General features: G+C 44.2%; 1 protein-coding gene across 5 annotated transcripts in view; it reads left to right on the forward strand.

Annotated features, from left to right (window-relative positions):
- TSNARE1 (t-SNARE domain containing 1) overlaps positions 1 to 26,746 on the forward strand; it is a 381,230-nt gene that overhangs the window by 213,181 nt on the left and 141,303 nt on the right. For all 5 annotated transcript variants that reach the window (XM_060277563.1, XM_035125893.2, XM_060277562.1 and 2 more), the window contains one exon: positions 3,618 to 3,785. In XM_060277563.1, coding sequence (XP_060133546.1) covers positions 3,618 to 3,785 — 168 coding nt within the window. The remainder of the gene's footprint in view (positions 1 to 3,617; positions 3,786 to 26,746) is intronic.

The following is a 26,746-nucleotide window of genomic DNA, read 5'->3' on the forward strand; positions in this document are numbered from 1 at the left end:
AACCTTTAAAGTCCTAAATGGCCTTGGCCCAGTAGACCTGAAGGAGTGTCTCCACCTCCATCGTTCTGCCCGGACACTGAGATACAGCTCCGAGGGTCTTCTGGCGGTTCCCTTGCTGCAAGAAGTTAAGTTACAGGGAACCAGGCAGACGGCCTTCTCAGTAGTGGCACCCGCCCTGTGGAACGCCCTCCCACCAGATGTCAAAGAGGAAAACAAGTACCAGACTTTTAGAAGACATCTGAAGGCAGCCCTGTTTAGGGAAGCTTTTAATGTTTGACGGACTATTGTATTTTAATATTCTGTTGGAAGCTGCCAACATTTTATAATGTTGTTATAAAGGAGTTTTCAGAGGACGGTGGAGGGCTTGTCTGTTGTGTCCTGTTGGTGGAAATGCTCTGTGGGGTGGGTGTCATGGAATGCTCTGAAGACAAGGACTGGGGAATACATTCTATGGCAGACCAGCTTCTCTCTGATGGAGAGCTGGAGGAGGAAGAAGCGCCCCCCCTTGTCCACAGTGTGTTCAGAAGCATAGAGAGAGGCAGAAGCTGGACAGCTTGGGGGGGGGGGAGTTGCCCAGTTACAAGATAATGACAACAGGACCAGAAGGGAGGGCCAGCAAGCTGAGACGTCTCTTGAAAGCATGGAGGACCCCGCTCCCTTCTGACTCCGAGGTCCGAATGTATCAGAGAGCAAAGGAGTCAGAGGGAGGGAGGAACTTCCCATTGGCGCCCAAAATGCTGCAAAAGCTAGAAGGATGATTAGACTAGGCAACTGCCCTCCTTGAGGAGAGCTGTGTATATGGGCTTACAACATGACGCTGTCATAAAAATCTATGGTTACAGGTAGGTAGCCGTGTTGGTCTGGATCGAAGTAAAATAAAAAAAATTCCTTCAGTAGCACCTTAAAGACCAACTAAGTTTTTTATTTTGGTATGAGCTTTCGTGTGCATGCACACTTCTTCAGATACCATGCACAGAAGTGTGCATGCACATGAAAGCTCATACCAAAATAAAAACTTAGTTGGTCTTTAAGGTGCTACTGAAGGAATTTTTTTTTATTTTATAAAAATCTATGACCTGCTCATTAATTCTTATCTGTGAAGTTACCGAAGGGAGAGGAGGACTCTTGTGGGACCAAAAATGGGGTCTTGAGGGTCCATCGTGGGGAGTGAGAAATGTCCCTATTTTTGTCTGAAGAATGTTGGAGGTCAGGCATGGACCCAAGCAGAAATGATTCTGAATACCAGTTTGCTGGAAACTACAGGGGGGGGAGAGGGCTCTTGTGCTCAGGTCCCACTTGCAGATTTCCCAGAATAAACACCTGGTTGGCCATTGTAAGAATGAGATGCTGCAGGAGATTAGATCTTGGCTCGATCCAGCAGGCTCTTTTTAGGTTCTTACGACAATGATGCTTCTGGGTACCAGTTGCTGGCTATCTCAAGAGGGGAGGGTTCTCCTATGGTCCTTCTTGCAGGTTCCTCATTAGGTATCTGGTTAGTCCTGTGAGGATGGAATGCAGGACACGATGAGCCATAGGCCTTCTGCAGGAGGCTCTGCTCATGTATTTATGCCCTTCAAATAGCAACTAAATCCCATTTTAAAATATATCCATCTTGAATATGTTTTCTCCTTTTCTGTGTTCGTTCTCCCCCCGCAACCCCTGCTTTCCTTGGGAATCAAGCTTGTGGGTGGGTGTTTTGTTAATTTAAACCTCATACGGAGTAGAGGAGCAATAGCCTGCTAATGTAATAACTAATTTTAAATATGCATTGGCTCCATTAATAGAAAATCTGATCCCCTGTGAACTGTGGCACCCGGATTACTATTATGCTGCGGGAAATATCAGTATTGAAACCTACATAATTATTAGTACATATATAATGAATGTTTACAATATCAGCGGAACCAAAAGTTTATAAATGCATAGCTACACATACGTATCTCAGTGCTTTGAGCTAATATATGTTGAAGGGCAGAAATGTATCAAATTGCCGCATTTTAATTACACAGTCTGCCCCTTTAAGGAGTGATTCAATTTTCCAGCATTTGGATTTGTAAACTGTTAATTTGTTGGTTCTCTTCCAAGTACCGATGAGGTTCATTTTCTACTAATGCTTCGATATATCCCCCCCAAAAAAATGTATAGATCGCCATACGTTACATATTTAATAACCGAGGATCTGCTGTAGTTACTGATGCAGTGGTTGTGAGCTAGTTATGAAATCCCTAGTTCAAATCTTGCCTAAAGCATGGACTTATTAAAATGTCTTAAGCAGCAAGTCACTGTTCTCTAATCGCCAACATCCGTTTGAATCACAGAGATCCCATTTCCTTACAGAAAATAAATTGTATTTCTGTGATATCTTGGGAGGGGGGGAGAGAATGATGGGGACAAAATTCTGCCTCTCCACAGCCACCTCCCAAATGGATGAGTATGGGGGAGTTTGTCAGGATTTTATTCCAGAACAGAGAAGGATTTGGGGGTTCTTAAATCTTTCTCCTCCTTCGAGAGGATGGCTTTTGCTACCCCGGTCCCGCACAAGCTCATAGCAATGCCTGAATCTGGGGAACAACTTTGGCATCTCTAGTAAGGATGAGATAGTGTAAGAAAAGTGGTGGAAAGTACTTTTTCATGAAATGCCTAGTTCAAATATGGAACTCGCTCTCACAGGAGGCAGTAATGGCCACCATTGGATATAGCCCATAGCTAGATAGGTAAAGGTAAAGGGGCCCCTGACCATCAGGTCCAGTCATGTCCGACTCTGGGGTTGCGGCGCTCATCTCACTCTATAGGCCGAGGGAGCCGGCGTTTGTCTGCAGACAGCTTCCGGGTCATGTGGCCAGCATGGCAAAGCTGCTTCTGGCGAACCAGAGCAGCGCACGGAAACACTGTTTACCTTCCCGCTGGAGTGGTACCTATTTATCTACTTGTACTTTGATGTGCTTTCAAACTGCTAGGTGGGCAGGAGCTGGGACCGAGCAACGGGAGCTCAACCCGTTGCAGGGATTTGAACCGCCGACCTTCTGATCAGCAAGCCCTAGACTCTGTGGTTTAACCCACAGCGCCACCTGGGTCCCTACATAGCTAGATAGATCTTCCTATATAAATAAAAACGGAATGCTGTCACCATGCGGCCTCTATTGGAGGATTTGTAGTGCCTAATCTCAGTCCTGGATTTGCAGTCCTGGTCAGAGCAGGGGAAGGGAACAACAGAGAAGGCAACTTTTAAACAGCAGTGGTTTGAGTAAATCAGGGCAGAGGGACACAGAGGAACAGAGAGGGTATGAGGGGCTTGAAGGTGCTGTGAGAATATAGGGGCTGCCAGTCAGTGTAGACAATATTGAGCAGTATGGAGACTCAGTATAAGGCAACTGCCTATGTCCAACTGGTTGTAGTAGTAGTAGTAGTAGTAGTAATAGTAATAGTTTTGCTACAGCTGTGCCAACCCTCTTTTTGTGGAGTAACATTTTTTCTCTGACATGATCCTCCTTTGGGAGTCATTGAATCATAGAATTGCAGAGTTGGAAGGGACCCCAAGGGCCATCGAACCCAACCCACTGCAATGCCGGAATATCAGTCCTCTGGTTCTAAAGTCTGCTATGTTTTCTCCCCTTCAGCAAAGTCCCAGGACCCCTTTCTCTAACCTGGCGGATGATGAAAAGATCTTCAGCGGCGGAGACAGTGTGTGGATGGAACAGAACCAGGAGCATGCCCTGCTCTCCGAAATCACAGAGGAGGACCTGGAGGTCATCCGCCAGCGAGAAGAAGCCATCCAGCAGATTGAGGTCAGTCACTGTCATTGCGGGGAAACTGGAAGCCTCCAAGAGTTCAGTGCTCCAGCCCTGATGGTATTTTTGGAAATGCAGAGGAATATTGAGTGTGTGTGTTCAGTCCTTTGTGGGAATCCTGCTACACTGAGGAATCCTCAACCATTAGGGGTTTGGGAAATACACTTGGCTGAGAAATAGTCCGATACAGTTCTGCTTGGAAGCTAATTTGGACAGTGAAAGTGCCCATTGTGTGGTGTGGTGAAAATTCAGCTCAGTGATCTTGCCAACAGAAAAGCAATGCCATTTTTTTAAAAAAAATGTTAGTGCTTAATCGGCAGCCATTAGGCATAAAGATTATGAGTTTGGACTGCACAGTGATTTTGATTTAAACAGGAATCTGTAACACAGAGCCAGCCAGCCAGCCAGACACTGGTCTTGCTGGTGTTGTTGTTGTGTTGTGTTTTATGAAATTTCAGATTATTGGAGCCTGTTCCCAAAAATGGCACTTTTGTACTAAAAATCACAACCCCAACCCCCACAAAACCAGGGATTCTTTAGCTGTAAGCATGCTGGATTTTTATAAAAAAATATATTTTCTTTAACTGACTGGAAGCTGTTTTGATGTAAGTGGTTTTAGTACTCTTTTTACTCTCAGCTTTTATATATGCATTAAAAAAATGTTGCCTAGCTGCCTTTGCTTTGTTAACTGCCTTGAGCTTTGGGGACATTTTGGACTTTTTAGTTTAGAGGAAAGGTGAGCGAGAGGTGGCAATTCAGAAATGTATAAAGCTCCCTTGTAACACTAGAACTCATGGCCACCCAATACAGCTGGATGTGGGGAGATTTAGGACAGAGAAAGGAAAGTTATTCTTATTAAGGCCCTAGTTGAACAATGGAACTCGTTCCCAGGGGTGGCAAAGATGGCCACCAACTTGGGAGAGAACTATCTATGGCTACTAGCCGGGACGACTAAGTTCTGCCTCTACAGTTGGAGTCCTGAAGACCAGTTGCTGGAAACCGCAGGAGAGGAGTGGGATCTTCTTCTGAGGTTCTGCTTGCAGGCTTCCCACAGGCATCTTGGTTAGCCACTGTGAGAACAGGATGCTGCTGGGCCAGATGGACCATTTGGCACAATCTAGCAGGCTACTTCTTACCTTCTTATGAGCTCTGCTGTATAGAATTGTACATACATCACTATTATCTTCTCAACATGCTTCTGACTTTCCTTGAAATCCCCGCTGGCACCCGCAGCTCAAATGTGAAGCCAACGCCCACATACAAACATAAATAACCAGGAGTTTCCTTGTACTCTCACGCCATCTTGGTCAGTGTTGCCAGTATTTGGAATGGTGCCACTTCCCCAGGAGGGAGATGTTTCAGAAAGGTTGCCCACAGTTCGGGGGCAGATCATTTGTTTTGTGCTCACTGTCTCCTCTCTTTCAGCCCTTGACACCTTCAGTGACAGGTATCTCAGGTAGAATCACCTGGAAAAGACTTCTCTGCCTGCTAGGTTGGAGAGTTGTTGCTTTGAGTAGTGGTGATAGCGCTGTTGTGTTCAGGTCCTTCTTCTTTCTACGTTCCCCCAGTTGGCCACTGTGAGAACAGGATTCTGGTCTAGATGTTTCCCCTTTTCACTTGATCCAACAAGGCTCTATTGATGTTCTTAATGCTGGGCTCAATCAACAAATGGTGAGACTTAGCAAGAGGCAGCTCTGTATGTCTTCCACACCCCTGTTATTATTATTTTTACTGGATAATCCTGCAATGCAGGAAGTGGTGGCCTCTCCTTCCTTGGAGGTTTTTAAGCAGCAGTTGGTTGACCACCTGTCATGGATGCTTTAGTTGAGATTCCTGCATTGCAGGGGGCTGGACTAGAGGAGACTGAGTGGAGATATGATAGCCATCTCCAACTATCTCAAGGGCTGTCACATGGAAGATGGAGAAAGCTTGTTTTCTCCTGGGTAGGACTCGAAGCAATGGCTTCAAGTTATAAGAAAGGAGATTCTGACTAAACATCAGGAAGGCCTTTCTGACTGTAACAGCTGTTTGAAAGGTTGTGCTCTCTTCTTCATTGGAGGCTTTTAAGCAGAGGTTGGATGCTCATCTGTCTTGGAAGCTTTCGTTGAGATTCCTGCATTGCAGGACTAGATGACCCTTGGGGTCCCTTCCAACTCTGCAATCGTATGATTCAGTGGTTCCTTAGATGTTGTCTGTTGGCAGCATGCACTGAGCTACAGCCACTGCCCACACCTCCAGCTAACCAATAAGAAGATAGGCAGGAAAGTCTGCTCAAAATTTAACCCTCTTCTAGAGTCACACCAAGCCATCTTCTGGTCTTAGCATTAAGTGTTGGAACCCTGATATTTCCAGTGTTCTATAAGAGAAGCCTTCCAATGAGACTTTAAGCAGCACACTCATTTCTGCTGTCCTCCTTCCCATGTTTTCTTAACAATTAATGGCCTTGAAAGAATTCCACCCCCAATAGTGTTTCTTCTTCTTCTCCTTCTCCTTCTCCTTCTTCTTCTTCTTCTTCTTCTTCTTCTTCTTCTTCTTCTTCTTCTTCTTCTTCTTCTTCTTCTTCTTCTTCTTCTTCTTCTGAACAAACATCATATTTCCAAAACAGGAGCTGAGAAACATCTATGGCCTTGAGATGATTTCTCCCCTTATTATTATTATTATTATTATTATTATTATTATTATTATTATTATTAAAATAATAATATGAACAATAAACATCCTATTTCCAAAACAGGATTTCCAAAACACGAACGTTGAGAGGCTTTCTGCCTCTTCTTCTGAAGTGCACCCTGTGTCTTTTTCCTTACTCCTTCCTTTAACCTCGGTGTTGAATGCAAGCAACTCAGGAAAAATAAGATGTTTGTGTGTGTATCTCCCTTTCCATGCAGGGCTTAAACTGCAAATGAACTCTGCGCTAGGAGTGTACAATAAATCACAAGATTGGATTAAGAAACATAGTCTTGCGCCTCTCTAATTGGATTAAGCTAATTGTTTCAGGGTGGATTTGGGAATATTATTAGTGCAGCAAGAAATGTGATGTTATCAACACTGTTAGAAGACCATAAACGTTCAACCCAGCCGCCTGGTGCCAGCCAGTTTCAGCAGGGAAGAGACACAGGGTGGAAGCGGAGATGAGAACTAGGAATGATTTAATGTTGTAAACAGCAGCCTTAATTCAGCTGATGGGAATTATATGGGGCAATGGATCTCTAATGAAGCTAATTTTATGGTGGTGCTCATCTCCAGTGCTTAGAACTTCATGGAGTGTAAAGGTACATACCTGGAGGTGGCTGTTGACTCCTTGCCCGCGTGGACATCCCACCGAGTTCAATAGGATTTGAGCCCAAATAAGCATACATAAATTTACCTAAGATGATTACAGACCCTCCAAGTGTCCCTAATTTCCAGGGACAGTTCCCAGATTTACAGAAGCTGTCCCAGTTTCTGATTTGATCCTGGAATATCCTGCTTTTCCTTAGGACGTCCCCACTTTCATCGGAGAAATGTTGGAGGGTATGGAGTTATGCAACCCTTGAATCAAGGAGAGAAGTAACTATATAACTTTTAGAAGACATCTGAAGGCAGCCCTCCATAGGGAAGTTATTTAATGTTTAATGCTTTGTTATGTTTTTCACAACCCAGCCAGATGGGAAGGGCAATAATAAAATAATAATAATAATAATACCGGTAATAATAATAATGATGATGTCCCTATTTTCATTAGAGAAATGTTGGTGGATGGGTGATTCTGGCCCATCTGCACTATGCATTTAAAGCAGGCATGTCCAATGTCTGTTTCGGGGGCCCAATCCGGCCCGTTGGTCAATTTAATCCGGCCCCTGTTGCAGTATATGTCCTAGGGTAAAAATCCTTTACAAAGCTCAACAACTTTGGTCGGCCGACACGCATGTTCACTTCATCAAATCTGGCCCTCTTTGAGAAAAGTTTGGGTACCCCGATTTAAAGTATCGCCATCCCATTTTAAATCATGAAAAGTTTGGGTACCCCGATTTAAAGTATCACCATCCCATTTTAACTCATGAATCTCCCTGGGAGACCTGGCACTGCCTCTTAGCCCACCTCACAAGGTTGTTGTGCAGATGAAATTATTATTTATTTATTTATACCCCACCCATCTGGGGAGGGGAGAAAACATGTGTGCCGTCTTCAGCTCCCTGGAAGCAAAATGAGACATAAATCAAATAAATAAATAAATACGTAAGTAGAAGGATACCTATAAAATCAGAGGTGGTAAACAGGTTGGCCTATAGAAACACATTAAAATATTCAGTAAAAGAAGGTGTTCTCTCCAGCACCTATGTAAAACCTATGTTGTTTAGGCAAGCTTATCCAAACTTGTCAATGTTATATCATTTTCCATTTATTTTCTTTTTACTGTATTTTACCAATCGTTTTACTGTCCCTAGGCAGGCGTTTCCAAAGGTGCTGTCATATTAAAATATTGATTTCTTACAATTGTGCAATGAGTATTATGTAACAGTGAAATCCCCGCCCCCTTGGCCATGAATAACACCAGTGCAGCTCCCACTCATTAAATGGCAAAATCATAGAATCATAGAAATGTAGAGTTGAAAGGGACCCTCGAGGGTCATCTAGTCCAACCCCCTGCACTGCAGGAATCTCAAGTAAAGCATCCATGGCAGATGGCCATCCAACCTCTGCTGAAAATCCTCCAAGGAAGGAGAGTCCACAACCTCCCGAGGGAGACCGTTCCAATGTCAAACAGTTCTTACTGTCAGAAAGTTTTTCCTGGTGTTTAGTCGGAATCTCCTTGCAACTTGAAGCCATTGGTTTGGGTCTGACCCTCCAGAGCAGGAGAAAACAAGCTTGTTCCCTCTTTTATGTGCCAGCCCTTGAGATATTTGAAGATGCCTATCATAGACCCAGGTGGCGCTGTGGGTTAAACCACTGAGCCTAGGGCTTGCTGATCAGAAGGTCGGTGGTTCGAATCCCTGTGACGGGGTGAGCTCCCGTTGCTTGGTCCCAGCTCCTGCCAACCTAGCAGTTCGAAAGCACGTCAAAATGCAAGTAGATAAATAGGAACCGCTACAGCAGGAAGGTAAACGGTGTTTCCATGTGCTGCTCTGGTTTGCCAGAAGCGGCTTTGCCATGCTAGCCACATGACCTGGAAGCTAAACGCCGGCTCCCTCGGCCAATAATGTGAGATGAGCGTGCAACCCCAGAGTCGGTCACGACTGGACCTAATGGTCAGGGGTCCCTTTACCTTTACCTTTATCATATATCCTCTCAGTCTCCTCTTTCCCAGGCTAAACATACCCAGTTCCTTCAACCGTTCCTCATAAGGCTTGGTTTCAATACCCCTGATCATCTTGCCTATTCTTCTCTGCACACCTTCCAGCTTTTCAACATCTTTCTTAGACCGTGGTGCCCATAGGTGTGGTCTGATCAAGGCAAGTACCATTGCTTTGCTCGATCAGAACACTTATCAGCACATATCTTTCAATATCTCAAAGGGAAGAAAAATATTTATAGAGATTTTGATGATCTGCATGGGCGAGAAAACCTCACCTGAATTTAGTTGAGTATTTGCTGAGGAGGCAAATAATTCATCTACTTAGCGCACACACACGTTTTCAAATGACTGTCAGCTTTAGCAAGGCTTCTCCCACCATGCTGTAGATATGCTGATGCGCTTCGAGGCAATTACCGTTAGGAGCAGAGGGGGTGAAATAGCATCAACACATGGCTAATGTTATGTCACAATTGGCTGACAGACAATCAGAGCCAGACACGCTGTGCTATTGCAGCCCCATAAAATATGTGTTGTCTAAATGTTTATGCCCCTGAATCCAAACACTGTAAAACAGTGGAGTCCCTCCTGCAATTTATGCATCGACTGCCTTGTGGAAGAAGGAGAAGAAGAGGAGGGAAAAGACAAAAAAGGAGAGAGCGAAGAGGAGATACTCAAAGGAGAGGAGATGCTATAAAGAAAAGGACAGAAGACAAAGGATTATATAGATGATAAAATTATACTCCATGGAGTTTTATTGGCAGGGATACTGGAGTGGCTTGCCAGTTCCTTCTCCAGGTGGATCACGTTTAGTCAAAACTCTCCACTATGACCTGTCCATCTTGGGTGGCCCTGCATGGCATAGCTCATAGCTTCTCTGAGTTTTTCAAGCCCCTTCGCCACGACAAGGCATTGATCCATGAAGGGATCGCCGAAGAATTGATGCTTTTGAATTATGGTGCTGGAGGAGACTCTTGAGAGTCCCATGGACTGCAAGTATATCAAACCTATCCATTCTTAAGGAAATCAGCCCTGAGTGCTCACTGGAAGGACAGATCGTGAGGCTGAGGCTCCAATACTTTGGCCACCTCATGAGAAGAGAAGAATCCTTGGAAAAGACCCTAATGTTGGGAAAGATTGAGGGCACTAGGAGAAGGGGACGACAGAGGATGAGATGGTTGGACAGTGTTCTCGAAGCTACGAACATGAGTTTGACCAAACTGCGGGAGGCAGTGCAAGACAGGAGTGCCTGGCGTGCTATGGTCCATGGGGTCACAAAGAGTCGGACACGACTAAATGACTAAACAACAACAACAACAAAATTATACTGCCAACAGAGAAAAGAGGTAGAGTAGAGGTAGGCCCACCAGATGATTTTGGACTACAACTCACATCATCCCAGGATCCCTGCAACAAAATGTTGCAGCGCTGAGAGTCCCTACCCACTATTGCATTTAATTAGCCAAGGCCTTGCTTATTGTGTCCCATTCCATTAGCCCTCTCATCTGGGTTTCCAGTTTATATGAGCTTCTTTTTTATTATTGAAACAAAAACTTTATTACATTTTTTCAGAATTTACAAAGAAAGAATAAAAAGAATAATTTGATCCTCAGCTACATATTCTAAGATAAAAAAAGTGTTACAAAATATACGGTAAAAGTACTTAAAGATCTTAAGATAAACAAAACAGAGTGGTGGAGTGTCTCAGAATTCCATTAATTTCTTGTTCCCTATAAATATATCATTTTTGGTTGTTGGTCCAGCAGTTTTCACATCCTTTCTGACCAGCTTAGCCTTAGTGCCTCTGAACTGTGAAATGCAGTGTGCTTGAACCGAGGGTGAGTTTCTCATCTCCCAACGGCCTGCGGTGAAGGGTGAGTGGTCCGGTTAAAGTGCTGCAGAAAGAGAAACTCTGAAAACTTTTTTCCCTTTGCCCTAGTATATATATTTCCCCTTTAATGTAGCACAACAAAGAATTGTCCCATTTCTTCAGAGCATTAGAGACTTTGAGGTGGAATAATGGAACTTTGCAAATGGAGGGCAGGAGACGAGGGGCGGTGAGGGAAAAAGAGAGAAAGAAATCATGTAGGGGGGGGGGAGGAGAAATGATTCCTTCTGCTCCCCTATCGCACACAAATATATATTCTTTCTTGGAATAATAAACAGTTGTGGTTGGAGTTTCCATATGAACAACATCTGGCACGGAGCAAGCGAGAAGTTTAAGACCAAACTGTGACATGATTGTGCAGGGAAATCTATTTGAGGTCATTTTGACTGGTTTCTAATAACCGCCCGATATAACAGCCACCTTCCCCCGAGATCTGTAAAATTGGATTTGTATGATCTAATCTAAACCCCGTTTGGAAGTCAAGGAGAAGGGCTTTTCTCCCCCCATTAATATGGGCTGCGCATCTGAGCTGGCAACCTCTGTTCTGGTTCAGCAAAGCTCTTGAATGCTTGCTTAAGTGTTTTCATGAATAAGGATTGGCTTAAGCAGGTCCTTGAATTTAGCACGCTTCTGCAAGGTTCAGCAGAGTCAAGGTTATAGCGGAGAGGGGACATTTATACCCCTTCAGAACTGGAGTAAGGACATTTGCCCCCTTCTTAACTCAGCAGAATGAGGATTGGACAAAGCAAAGTGGTGGGAAAGAGGCCAGGGCATCTCCAGGGCCAATTTCACCAACCCAGAGCTCCCCTGAGCTTGCCTCCACCACCTTGTTCTGCCCTTTCCCCATCCTGTTGAGCGTGGTACTGATGATGCCAAGGTTGCAGGTTCGATCCCTGTATGAGACAGCTGCATATTCCTGCATGGCAGTGAGTTGAACTAGGTCAGGGTTTCCCAATCTTGGGTCTGTTTTTGGACTACAATTCCCATCCTCCCAGACCCACTGGTCTTGCTTGCTCGGGATGATGGGACTTGTAGTCCAGAAACAGCTGGAGACCCAAGTTTGGGAAACCCTGAACTAGATGATCGTTAGGGTCCATTCCAACAATTCTATGATTCTACGATAATAAGTGACTGCTGGATCAGGTCAATGGCTTACCTAGTTCAGCATCCTTTTTTTCACAGTGGCCCACCAGATGCCTCAATGGGAAACCAGCAAGCAGGACCTGAGCACAAGAGCCCTCTCCCCTCCTGTGGTTTCCTGCGACTGGTATTCAAAAGCACTGCTGCTCCAACTGTGGAGACAGAGCTTAGCCCTTATGGCTAGTAGCCACCAGTAGCCCTCTCCTCCTTGAATTTGTCCAATCCTCTTTTGAAACAATCCAACTTGGAGGCCATCCCTGCCTCCTGTGGCAGTGAGTTCCATAGTTTAACTGTGTGCTACGTTCTTTTATCTGCCTTAAATCTTCCAACATTCAGCTTCATTGGGTGCCCACGAGTTCTAGCGTTACGGGAGACAGTGTGGATGAGGACTCAGAAGACTATACAGCAAAACATCTCCCACCTCTGCTTCAAAGCTTGGCAGCGAAACTCTTTGAAACGACATCACATCTCCATGGCAGTTTTGGAACTCTTTTTTAACTAATCTTGGATGCTTGAACTTTTGCTCTTAGAACAGATTTATTGTACAAACCCATTTTCCTTGGAAGAGCGCCTGGGCTAGATCCTGCTCTTTCCTAGTCACTGAGTTTGCTGGACTGCTGTAATAAAATTTTACTTCTTTCCTTGCAAGTAAAAGCCTCTGCTCTCTGGTTTTGGGCGAGAGCCAGGGCAGTTGTTCTTAGGCCTGTGAGTGCTGCTCTACAGTACACAATTCTCTCTTGAGACCTGCCACCACTTCTCCCCAGATTGGCAGATACTCTCTAGTGTCTTTTAATGCACAAACAGATCTCCCGGCAGAAGGGGGCCTTCAATAACAGCAATGCTAATAATGTGGCAGCAGTTAAATGCAGCGAAGGCCTTTTGGTCTGCATAATTCCACCGGTCCCCTTTCCCTTAATTTCCCAGGTGGTAAGTCGGTCTCACAAGCGAGTACTGAAGTCATTCCTCCTGTAAGCGGGGTGCCAGTTACAAATCCTGCTCACCCTCTTTATTCTTGCCGCTGCCCATTGATGATGGTGATAAAAAAAGGTTGTTGTTATTATTGCACGTCTGACCATGCACAGTTGAATAAATAATGCAGAAAACATGTTTATAAATAAACCACACTCTGACTATTAAAGAAACTGCCTTGCAGGCTCCATAATGGCCTAAGCTGGATAGTGGATGGAGCCACAAATTTTCACGTTCTTCTTGCACTAATAAAGAGGGCATTTGCAAGGTGCATCGCTTGGTTTTCACTTGCTAATTAAGAATGAGATGCTAATCAGGGTCTCATAAGCTTGTGATGATATGTTTATTACAGAGTTCTCGTATCCATTGAACTGTGTGTGTGTGTGTATTCATTGACCTTGACATTTCTCTGGAAACTTAAGAAAACTTTATAGCTTACAAAGTAATCCAAACCCGTGATTTGCCCAGTTGCGGTGGACTCAGATATCAGGCACCTCGGAAGGGTATGAATTCCCCCGGCCCTCATTATTTCCTCCTGCCCCCATTTTCTATCCCCCTATTTTCATTTCTAGGAAGATGCAAAACCCTGCAGATCAAAACCCAGAGCGGCAAGCTTCTTCCGAACCCTATAAACAGAGAGCACTTAATGTTCATTTCTGACCCAAGGCAGGTGTCCCCTGTGGTGGAGACTTACTGCTCTTGGAAGTTCAAACCAATGATATTATGACTTTATTGAGGGAGGCTAAATTGCAGGCTGCCTCAGTGAAGGGACATTGTGGGTTGCAGCATCAAGGGGAGGAAAGAATTCTCACCCGCGGAAGGAACTTAGGATCACGGGCACCATGTCTTTGAAATGGCAATTTGGTGTGTTGGCTTTCAAAGAAACAGCGATAAACCTCCAAGTGGGGTCACTTTGCACCATGTTGTAGGTACAGTAATACCTTGGATCCCGAACGCCTTGGCTCCCAGACGATCGAAACCTGGAAGTGAGTGTTCCGGTTTTCAAACAATTTTTGGAAGCCGAACGTCCGGCACATTTCCCACAGCTTCTGATTGGCTGCAGGACACTCCTTTGTCGTGCCTTTGTTTTTGAATGGTTTTGGGAGTCATGTGGACTTTGCACCATGTTCTGGGTGCTGTTTTCAGCCAGCTATGACAGCCAGAATGCTTTGCTGGCAGGTAGGACACAACAGAGCAAGGGTTGGCCTTAAACTTTATGGTTTTATTAGTCTATGACCTATAAAGCCCTGAAAGCTATCTGAAAGACTGTATTCCCCCGCACAAACCTGCTGAGGCCCTTCACCTGCTCCCACCATCCCCACAGCCATGCTTAGTGGTGATACTGGAAATGGTCCTCATGCTGGCTGCTCCCAAACTTTGGAACTCCCTCTCTATAAAAGCTGGACTGTCTCCTTCCTTGTTGTCCTTCTGCTGGCAGAAGAAGACCTTCTTGTTCCAACAAGTTTTGGGCAACTGACTGCTTTCATTAGGAGGCTGGTACTGTGCTGTTTTTCTTGGCCGGGGGGTGGGGTGTATCAAATTGTTTTTAATGATTGCTTCCCTTTTATGTTATCCTTAAGTCACCTTCAGTCCCTGTCAGGGGGGAAGGGAATAATAATAATAATAATAATAATAATAATAATAATAATAATAATAATAATACAGTCATACCTCAGTTTAAGTACGCTTTGGTTTGAGTACTTTCAGTTTAAGTAATCTGTGAACTCGTCTGGAACGGATTAATCCACTTTCCATTACTTTCAATGGGAAAGTTCGCTTCAGGTTAAGTACGCTTCTGGTTAAGTACGGACTTCCAGAACCAATTACACTCATACCTCGGGTTAAGCACGCTTCAGGTTGAGTACTCCATGGACCCGTCTGGAACGGATTAATCCACTTTCCATTACTTTCAATGGGAAAGTTCGCTTCAGATTAAGTACAGTGGTGCCTCGACTTACGAATTTAAAGTGCAGGGCAGTGACCTCCTGAAAATTTCAGAGGCGCATGCTCCACCTCCAAGTAATTGGCAGAAAATCAATTCTTGTCGTTGGGGTGGGGGTGTTATTTCTGGAGCCTGGGAGAGGAGGGGGAGGCTTAGCCTTAATCTCAACAGTGTGAGAGCTGACTTTTCATTGGCAGCTACTCCGTATGTAAGGACAGCATGTAAGGCAACTTTCCTCAAACTTAGGTCTCTGGATATTATTGTTCAATGGTCAAGAATGATGAGGAGGTATAGTCCAGCAAGATCTGTAGATCCAAGACTGGGGAAGACTGGTTTGAGGAAAGATTCCAGTGGGTGGGTAGGGGAAAACAGGGTTCTGTTCAGACATTTGATTAATGCGAGTAGGTTAGTGGTGGAATCTGCCTTCACAATTCCTCCTCTTTCCCCACCGTGTGTTCATTGAAGGCCCTGTGAATGTCTGAACAGGTTGTTACTCACAGCATCAGCTACCAATGATATCAGTTGGGCTTCAGTTCTTCATCGCATGAGGGACAGTCAATGGAAGAGGGCTCAGTATGATGAGTTGGTGGTGGGTTGGTCAGATACAAAGTGAAACAGAAATGGCATAGGACGGGAGAGTTGGAAGAGAGCCTAAGGCTCGTATAGCCCAACTCTCTGCAATGCAGGAATCACTGTGAAATAGTCTATGGCAGATGGTCATCCAACCTCTGTTTAAAAACCTCCAATGGAAGAGACCAATGGGGAAAAAAAACAAGATACAATGGAAAAAACACAGATCATAGTCACTGGTCCCATCACCTCCTGGCAAATAGAAGGGAAAAAATGGAGACAGTGAGAGATTTTACTTTCTTGGGCTCCATGATCACTGCAGATGGTGACAGCAGTCACAAAATTAAAAGACGCCTGCTTCTTGGGAGAAAAGCGATGAAAAACCTAGACAGCATCTTAAAAAGCAGAGACATCACCTTGCCAACAGAGGTCCGTATAGTTAAAGCTATAGTTTTGCCAGTAGTGATGTATGGAAGTGAGAGCTGGACCACAAAGAAGGCTGATTGCCAAAGAATTGATGCTTTTGGATTATGGTGCTGGAGAAGACTCTTGAGAGTCTCATGGACTGCAAGAAGATCAAACCTATCCATTCTGAAGGAAATCAGCCCTGAGTGCTCCCTGGAAGGACAGATCGTGAAGCTGAGGCTCCAGTACTTTGGCCACCTAATGAGAAGAGAAGACTCCCTGGAAAAGACCCTGATGTTGGGAAAGATTGAGGGCACTAGGAGAAGGGAACGACAGAGGACGAGATGGTTGGACAGTGTTCTCGAAGCTACGAACATGAGTTTGACCAAACTGCAGGAGGCAGTGGAAGACAGGAGTGCCTGGCATGCTCTGCTCCATGGGGTCACAAAGAGTCGGACACGACTAAATGACTCAACAACAACAATCGAAGAAAATCCATCACTTTCCTAGGTAGTCCATGCCAATGTTAATACGTCTTACCATCAGGTGGTTGGCATTCGTCTCTCTCAGGAGGCAATGGAAGAGCATGCATTCAGGGGTGATGTCAAACCGCCAGACAGTTACAGTGCCTGTTGTGGCTGTAGAGACAGATACAGGAGAGACATGTCTTGTTGCAGCTGGGGCAGATGAAGGCACTCATTTGTGCCAATGCAGGTGTGTCATGTTGTATCTTCTCTCTGCGCTCTTCCCAGCAGTCATTCCTCCTCTCATCAGGAAGTTCTTCCTCATATTTAGTCTGAATCTCCTTTCATGTTGTTTGAATCCATTAGTTAAGGTCCTACCCTCTGGCGTAGCGAAAAACAAGCTTGTTCCCTCTTACATGTGACAGCCCTTCAGGTAGCTGAAAGCAGCTTTTATATCACCTCTCCGTCTTCTCTTCTCCAGACCAGACCTGTCCAATTGCCTCAACCATTCTCCATAAGGCTTGGTCGCCCTCTTATGCAAACCTTTCAACTTGTTGATATCCTCCTTAAATTGTGGCGCCCAGAACTAGCATCTCCAGGAAGGACTTGGAAGCAGCCCCTGTCTGAACCTTTGCTGAGCTGCTGACAGTTATTGTCAACAACGAGTGGCTATATGAACCAATGGCCTGGGCTGGTATAAAAAGGGGGTTGTAGTTTAGAGGTAGAGCATCTGCTTTGCATGAAAAAGGTCCCAGGTTCAAATCCCGGCCTCTCCAGGTAGGGCTGCATGCTTCCTGTCCTGTTTTATGCTGGATTAACCAGGCTTTTTCTTCAGTCTCTGGCACTCTGTGCTTCCTGTACTCCTTCCACTGGGTTAATAAGCCGTGGTCATTTTATACCCGAAATGTCTCTGCGCCTTTGTCGGTTCCTGCAGCAGACACTGTTGTTTACATCTCAGAGAGAGAGAGAGAAACAGCCTGGGGTTATTGCCAGTGGCAGTAATCACAACAAGACTCCAGGACCTTTACTATCCCCAATCCTTTAAAAACAGCAAACAAACTAAAAGCCCCTGTTTTAAGGCGAGCTGGCCAAAGGGAGATTTCAGCAATCAGCGCCGGTTGCTGAATTCATGTTAGCTGGAATGTTTTATCTATATGTTTGTGAAACCAGAGCCAGCTTTGAGTAACCTTGGGGGCACTTGCTACCGCTGCAGAGAGACAAATTAAATCACCGGACTCTGGTATTTGCAGGGAAATAGCGCTTTTGCCAATTAACCCCTCAGAATCAGATAAACTTGATAAAATGAAAAGGCAGCCATTGAAATCTTTGTGGTTCTTTGCAACGGCTTCATCTGATTGAAATTAGCCCTCTGAGTCACCGGCTTCGCTGCAGAGGTGTAATGGAATGTCCACAATCTGGGGCGAAAGCTTACCAATGGAATTCATTTCCAGCCGGCATGAACGTACCATTCTGCAACGCCGTTAGAAATGTCAGGTGCACTGATACAGGACAGGTGACACCTGACTTGATAGCAGTAAACCACAACCTTTTGAACCCTGGAAAAATATTCAGAAAGGGTCGACCCAAATGATCGAGGGGGTGGTAGCAATTCACAAATGGAAACCTGCTGCTGTTGTTGGCACCAGTTGAGAGAGAATGGAGTACACCTGTAGAGGTGAAGTCAAACAGCCAGAGAATCACAGCGCCCTGCATACTGCTTTGACAATTGCCCTTCCACCACACCTGATGGAACCCCCTCCTTTTTACACTCCTCTCCCCTGCTTTCTCTCCCCTCCCAATTCACCCCAAGGCACACACCCCTCCTCTCACAGTTCACTCCAAGCAAATGGGGGGAAAGAATGGAAAATAGAATGTATTTTCCATGTGGAAGGAGAGACAGGCAGGCAGGCAGGCAGAGAGGGGGGGGGGAAGAGATTGAAATTGGTCTCCGCTTCTTAGCTCTTTTCCATCCCACTTGAAAAGGTGGCATTTTGCACTCGCCATTGTAAATCACAGTCCGGATACTTAAGCAAACTGTGACAGAGGTGAGATGCCCGTGAAACCGCTGAGCCAGGAATAAAGCACTTTTAAATCCCAATGGCAGGAGAGGGGAGGCGGGAGGGAAGAAGCCCCACTTGACTCAGCTGATCATCTTTCACCCTCGTGGAGGTTGAAGAGGTCTCTGTCTTTTAAGTACACAGTCTTTGATATTAAATTCATATGCTTCCCAAATGGCAGCTGGGTTTATAACCTGCCTATAAAGAACCTAAAAGATGGCTCCTCTCTTAGACTCCCCCCGCGTTTGCCTTTTGACAATATTTGGCTCACAGAGGAAGCTCATAACTTCTCATAAATGTTACCCGTCTCCATGCTAGATCCTTCCTAATGCCAGGGATCACGTTCCCTCCCCTGTCCTTTGTCCCCCTGTAGTTGTGTCTGGTTCTTCCATATCTTTTTATTAAGGGTGGGTACCTTGCATGGTAAAAAAGTTTGTTATCACAAGCTAAAACAGAGATCAGAATGGATGGACAAACACACACCAGCTCCCTGAACTGATTTGTGCGTCTACTTTGTAAATCTGGATCACACGAGATCCAGGCCAGAGTGATCTTGAACTTGTCTGAACCAATCTGAACCCCAATTTTGCAAATTGGGGCTGCATTTAAAAAAATTTTTTAATCTGGATTGTATTTTAATCCGCATTTTAATAGATTGTTTTTTCTTTCTTTTACGCTTTGTTGTGATCTTGTTGATGTCAGACGCCCTGAGCCCGGCTCTCGCTGGGGAGGGTGGGGTATAAATAATTATTGTTGTTGTTGTTGTTGTTGTTGTTGTTGTTGTTGTTGTTGTTGTTAAATATCCAGCAATTGAGTTGACTTGGCTTGCAAAATGAAAATGCCCCTAATTTTTTGGGTTTTGACATAGGGCAGTGATGGTCCAACTTGGTCCTCCAGCTGTTTTGGGACTACAACACCCATCATCCCTAGCTAACAGGACCAGTGGTCATGGATGATGGGAATTGTAGTCCCAAAACAGTTGGAGGGCCAAGTTTGGGCATCACTGAATAGGGGGATGACATGGTAGCCCTTATAGAGGGGATTATCCCCACCTGAATTCAGAAGACTAGTTCCAAGGGTTTCATGCTAGCCACCTTTAAAGTTTGGATTTCTACCAAAAGGGGGGGGGGGGAGAGAAGGGTTTTGTTTTTTTATTGTTGTTTTTTTTTTGAAGACTTTGAGTGCTAAGTCATGCCAGTTCTTGTGTCTTTGTGTTTGTCTTGTTCCTTTCATCAAGATTTTGAAAACGTTTGAGGGTTTGTTTTATTTTAAATCAGGTCTTAGATACTAGACACAGACAGGCAGCATTAGACAGACACTGGCAGGCAAGAAAATGAAGATAATATGTACCCAGGTACCTGTCAGCAGCAGCAGAGAGGGGAGTAGAATATTATTTACTATTAATAATACACACCATGGTTTGCAATTGGAAACTATTAGTATTAGTTTTAGGATTATTTTCAGAAGGCTATGCCAAAGTACGACTGTATGTCAGGCTAATAAAAATAAAAATAAAATTGCATAACCCCACTAGGTCACAAAGCACAAGCAGAGTCTTTATTGTTTGTGGTTAGCAATTTTAAGTGATAATAAGAACAGCAACATTTTTTTTTTTTTAAGCAATGAGAGGAGAGAGGAAATGAAACATTTTCTTTGAAAAATCAGAATGAGATTGATTGGAAGGGATAGGAAACAAACATAAGGTGGACAAATGACCCCCACCCCCACCCCATGAAATGCTTTCTGAGAGGCAGAACTTGCAGATGAGTTCTGCACTGTAAGACTTAACCACCATTAAGCCTTCCGATAGGCTGTGAATATTCTAGCCTTCCTCCAGATCCCCTCTCCCTCTCCACAGCCTGGCATTCTCCTTATATGGTGCAGTAACTAATAATTGCAACATTTCTGAGACACCGTTTCTGGCTTTCTGAGAGACTGATTGAGCTACAGATCTGCATAAATTCATACAGATTGAATCAGGACAAGCCAAACTACTTGGTAAGGATTTGTATCTGCTTCAACGTGATCGGAATCAGCCCAGAGCAACCCAATTCAGTTTGAGATTTGGCAAAATGTAGTGCACAGGGCTGGTTTCAAATCCTCCTCCTTTATTTCTATTGATGGTTCTGACAGAGCTGATTTGTTGCCCCACAGTGTTTATAAGTTGTACAGTTGCAAATATTATATGGACAGCATTCAATAAAAGATCAAAAGAAGCATAAATGCAAAAGCAAATATGGAGTCTAGAACAGAATAAAACCAACAGCTGAGGATAATATCAATATATTCACAGCAGCAGTGAAAAGGTCCGCGTTGATCTTTAAAAAACCCCAAATCTCAAACACACCTGCAAGATTTTACTCTTTAAAGGTGTAGAAAGCTTCAGATGTTTGACATCTTGGTTTCTATTTGCTGAGATTGAGGTAGGCAGGTGGAGTACCCTGAGCAATTTCACGATTATCTAATGTTTTGGTTACAGGATTATCTAATGTTGTTTGGCTTCTCTTGAAGCTCCTCAGGTGTTACCCCTGGGTCGGAAGCTCCCAATTGAAGCAAAACCTTGAAGTTTTGCTTGAGGCAAAAGCCTGACACATGATTCCTCTCCAATCTGCTCTGATGTGTCCAACCCAGGCGGAACTATTTCCACCATGTTGAGAACTTAAACCTTCAGAGATGTGCAGAAGTCCCCAGGAGAAATTTAAGTTTGTATTTGAATGAAATGTTTTGTTTGATTTTTTTTTATTCTTTTACAAAAAGCATATTGGAATATATATTAAAATACATTTTTTCTGCATGTGCAAGGATTAAAAGAAAATCCTCAGGTTAATTGAGAAATGGGATGGATAGATGCTGAAATGAAATGGAATTTGTTCCACAGTCAAATTGAATTTGACTTACAGCAGAATTTAATGGAAACTGTAGGATATGTACGGGTGAAGGTGCCAGGAGATATTTGGGAACTTATGATGACCTCATAAATACTATCTAATGCTCTACTGATGTTTGTCCTCCAGTTTCTTGAACGTTGACTTCCCCTGTGATTCCCTCTACACCTCTTCCTCTGGACACTATAATTTCTTTATAATTTTCTGAGTGTTGGGTTTTAAGTTTATTTTATCACAGCAAGGTGGCTGAATGTGGTGTGTCTGTGGTTCTTACCCACAGTGAACATTTCCCCAGCATTCTTCAACCTCCCTGATTGCCCACATCAATCATCTAAAAAAGGCCCCATGGAAAGAGTGGACCTCGAACTTTTGGGGGGGCAGCACCCCCTTGTCCCCACAAACTCATCCCCAGTGCCCCTTACACTACCCAATAAAAAGCATTCAGAATAGCAGTTTGCATGAGTCACTAAGGAAGAGGATAACGACATAAAATTCGAAACAGTAACAATGAATGGCATATTTATTCAAAATCCAATAAAAACTACAGTGGAACCTCGGTTTATGAACACCTCGGACCCATCTGGAACGGATTAATTCACTTTCCATTACTTTTAATGGAAAAGTTCGCTTCAGTTTATGAACGCTTCAGTTTATGAACAGACTTCCGGAACCAATTACACCCATGTTTCAGTTTATGAACGCTTCAGTTTAAGTACTTTGCGGACCCGTCTGGAACGGATTAATCCACTTTCCATTACTTTCAATGGAAAAGTTCGCTTCAGTTTATGAACGGTTACTCCGCGGACTGTCTGGAACGGATTAATCCACTTTCCATTACTTTCAATGGGAAAGTTCGCTTCAGTTTATGAACGCTTCAGTTTATGAACAGACTTCCGGAACCAATTGTGTTCATAAACCGAGGTACCACTGTATTTAGTTGGCTGAATTCCACAAAACTGATGAACTGGATCCAGTGATACCAGCTTTTGAAGTTCTGATAGTCCTTTGTACCTCCATCACCACCCTGTCCACCCCTTTCCTCTTAGCACGCCCTCATGGGAACCCCACTTCCCCCAGGGGGCGGAGCTCCCCGCTTTAGGAACCATTGAGTTCACGTCACAAATTATTCTAAGCCTTGATGGAAGTGCAAGGCTGTACAGTGCGGATGACCGGCGAGATGATTTGTAGAATGAAAGGAAGGGCACTCACAAACATTCCTTGGCTGCCTTGGAAGAAAGGTAGACAGAAGTGTCCCATGCCCCATTTTCAATAATTTCGCTGAACATATAATAATGCAATTTCTTTTCTCCTGAATACAGTCATACCTTGGTTCTCAAACAACCTGGAACTTGTACATTTCAGTTCCTGAACAATTGAAAACCGGAAGTGAGTATTCCAGTTTTTGAATGAACTTTTGGAAGCCGAATATCTGCAGCCAATCAGAAGCTGCGCTTTGGGAGTTTAATGTTTCGGAAGTCGAATGGACTTCCGGAACGGATTTCGTTCAACGTCTGGTGTACAACTGTAATGTACAGTGGAACCTCGGTTTACAACTACCTCTGTTTATGAACTCCTCCGTTTACAAACGCCATGGACCCAGAAGTGTTTACATCCGGGTTCCGCGACGTCGGATGCACAGATCGCTTCTGCGCAGCTCGTGCATGTGCAGAAGTGATCTATTGTCACTTCACGCACGCGCAAAAGCATGCCTTCGGGGAGCGAATGCCTCCGTTTACGAACGCCTCCGTGGAGCGAATTGTGTTTGTAAACCAAGGTTCCACTGTAATTTCTTTTCTTCTGAACTGATGGATCATGGTTGAGAGAGAAAAAATGCATGGGATTATTTTTTTTCCAGCACACATCTGCTATTTGCTGACATTATCTTGTGACAATTTCCACCCAGTGTGACCATTCAAACAAGCAATCAAAACAGCTAAGGGTGCCATTTGATAAGTCAAATCTTTGCTTTGCAGGTGAGTTATCTCAATAGGGGGTTAGAACTGTTGTCAGTGGAAGGTCAGGCTGGTGGTTCATCCAAGCAGATGGCTGTCAACGCATTGGTGTCCCTACAACCTTCATCAGATACTGTAATGACCCTCTACCATGTATCAGGCAGGGGAAGAGAATTGATGCTATCTTTTTACCTCCAAAACATCTCCATTTTCAATCTAGCAGCTCTGCCTTCCAATGTGAAGCTGACAGGAGGCTCCTGAATTGTCTGATTACAATTCTTCCTTAGGAATCTTGTGTGTGGAGATCATCGCATGTTCCTCCCTTGGGAAGTGGCCAAAGTGAAGGGCCAAAGAGCATATTCTATCAACAACCTCCAAATTGACCTCTTGCCTTTCCATTTACAGGACTCCGATTTCTTTCTTTCACTGTTTTCCCCCAGGAATCCCTGTCTGAACCTTCTAAGACCTTGTCCAAAGGCAGGCTGGCAGCCAGGACAAAATGGTTTATTCATTTAATGAAACTGGTCTTAGGTGGTGCATCCCTCAGGAAGTCACTTGGCTTAGTGCTTCACTGTGTTTTTTGTTTGTTTGTTTGTTTGTTTTTTGTTTTTGCACCAGTGCACCAAATTTTCATGCAGAACTACCTGACATGCAGTTTATGGAACAAATGTATGAACCAAAACTCAGGTGTCCTTTTAAATTCACGCTAGTCAGAATTTTGTGCTGCAGTTCGCCAAGCAAATGATGCGTACAAAAATGAAGATATTAGCAGAAAGAGTGCATAAAAGTGCATCTATTGGTGGCAGTAGAAGTACAAAAAAATGCATTCTATTTATAATTCAATAATAATAATTTATTGTTTATACCCCGCCCATCTGGCTGGGTTTCCCTAGCCACTTGTGAAAAACTTAATATTGAGCAAAATCAGAAACAAAAAAATTGTATGTAAGAAGAAACATGCCCTAAAATCCTGACAAACTCTAGCAAGCATCTTTTTTTTAAGAAAAATTGCAAATTGATGCAGAGCTGTGGAGAACTGAACTTAAAATTGGAAATATGAGAAACAGAGAGAAACCAAAGTTGTCGTCGTCTTCTCCTTCTTCTCCTTCTTCTCCTTCTCCTCCTCCTCCTTCTACGATCACTCGTAGCCGAGTAAGATTGTCTTCCATAAATACAATTTTAACAATGGGTCCGTAAGTGACTGTGGAGGCCAATTCTGGATCAACACGTCCTCCCACAGTGGGGATATTGCTTTCTAGGCGGGAGTTGATCACGGTGTGGATTTGCCAAGCATGCCTTCCTCTTAGCACATTTCTCCCTTGTGTCCTGAGATTGAGTTTCATGACAAGCCCATGACAGCTTTGGTAAAGGCTGTTCTCCAACTGGAGTGCTCGCAGGCCAGTGTTTCCCAGTTGTCAGTGTTTATATTACATTTTTAAAGATTTAAACCTCTTTTGTTGACCACCAGCATTGCACTTTCCATTTTTAAGTTTGGAATAGAGTAGTTGCTTTGGAAGACGATCATCAGGCATCCGCATCCATGCGGTAGGAGGGTGTGTGACAAAAGTTAGTGATCTCTACATCCCTACTAGTCAAGAAGCAACTAACTTCCACCAAGCCGTTCTTTTTGTCTGTGTCCAGCCTCATCCTTGACAAATCTTCTCAAGGTTATCATGAAGTGAAGACGGGTGTCTCTTTCTTTTATGAATATTCCCTTTCCAGCAGAGAACGAGGCTAGAGAGACGGCCGGGCCAATTAACGAACAATGGAGATACTTGATGAAAAGCGTCTTTATTGCTAGCTTGAAAATGAGATATCTGACTGCATTGCTGCAGTTTGACAGCTGAGAATTTAAAGTGGCCTGAAGGTCGCTCCTGCAAGAGAAGGTGGGGTTATGTAAGGCAAAGAGGATGCCTTTCAGACATTAAAACAGCCTTTCCCAAGCTTTTGCTCCCCAGAGCGCTCTGGACCAGCCTTTCCCAGTCTGTGGGGCCCAGCTTTTCCGAACCCTAGCCATTTTTATTATTCTATTATTTATTGAATTTGTATACTGCCGTGTATCCAAGGATCGCAGAGCAGTTTACAATATAGAAACACAAACATAGCGTGATAAACAAAATGATAACCACACATAGTTTAAATGTCCATATATATATTTTTAATTAGATAAAGGCCTTTGGAGAAGAGGAGTGTTTTTGCCTGGCTCCTAAAGTTATGTAATGGGAAGAGCATTTCACAATAGATGGGATGTGCATATTCCCATGAACAAAACCATGAATAACTTTGTACAGCCATGCCTCGGAAGTCGAACAGAATCCGTTCCAGAAGTCCGTTCGACTTCCAAAATGATTGACTTCCAAAGCGTGGCTTCTGATTGGTTGCAGGAAGCTCCTGCAGGCAATTGGAAGCCACTGAACCTCCGCCGGATGTTCGGCTTCCAAACGAACGTTTGAAAACCAGAACACTCACTTCCGGTTTTTGATCGTTCGGGAGCTGGAACGTTTGAACTGTCAAGACGTTCAGGAGCCAAGGTATGACTGTAATTACTATAAATAATTTAACGAACTCCACATTGATAGGGGTGTAAAGTAAGAATCTAAGAAGGGTTTGCTAGATCAAGCCAATCGCCCATTCAGTCCAGCATCCTGTTCTCATGGTGGCCAACTAGATGCCAGTGTATGAGAGTCTTCACCTATTTTAGATCTGTGACTCTATCTAGCTCCACCTAGCACCTAGCCTCAATTGGTGAATTGGTCAATTGGTCACCTAGCTACAGGGCAGGGCCAATTCGTATTTACTTTTCTTCAATCCATCTCCCCTGTAGCAGTGGCAGGCTTTGAGCTTTCCAGCCTTCCAACCTTTGCACGCATGTGCGTTGGTGCAAGAGTCCTTCCGAGCTGCCCCAGCCATCTGCCTTAATCTAAGAGAACGAGTGAGGCAGAGGAGCATTTATTTGACCTGCATCAGAACCAGGGGCGACCCCCAAACCAGCTAGGGAGACAGATAATAATAGTTTTTTAGTGAAAGTGGCTGTTGTCAAACCGGCATCTGTTCAGGGCTGCCCAATTCGCCTGGTGACTTCATGGTGAGTTTTGGCACCTATTTTTCTTGCCTGGGGGGTGCGCGCGCACACACACATTACTATTGTTTGTGTTAATCTGTGCTTTCATGACCTCCAAACTCAGCTACCTGAGTTGACTGTTTCATTCTGTTTTTGGTGAGTGATGGTCCTACTTCTACTTTATGCATCCTATATGGGTTGCTGATGAAGTCTAGGACCCCTTTTGTTTTCTTTTAGCTATTGCTGACAATAAAAATATATAGGGGGAGGCTTTTATTGTGGGGGGGCATGGAATACCCCCTTCCTTCTCCATCATTTCTGTCCATGGCAGTAATACCTGAAGATTTATGTCC

The sequence above is a fragment of the Zootoca vivipara genome, chromosome 8, assembly GCF_963506605.1.
Source record: "Zootoca vivipara chromosome 8, rZooViv1.1, whole genome shotgun sequence".
Lineage (NCBI taxonomy): Eukaryota > Metazoa > Chordata > Lepidosauria > Squamata > Lacertidae > Zootoca > Zootoca vivipara.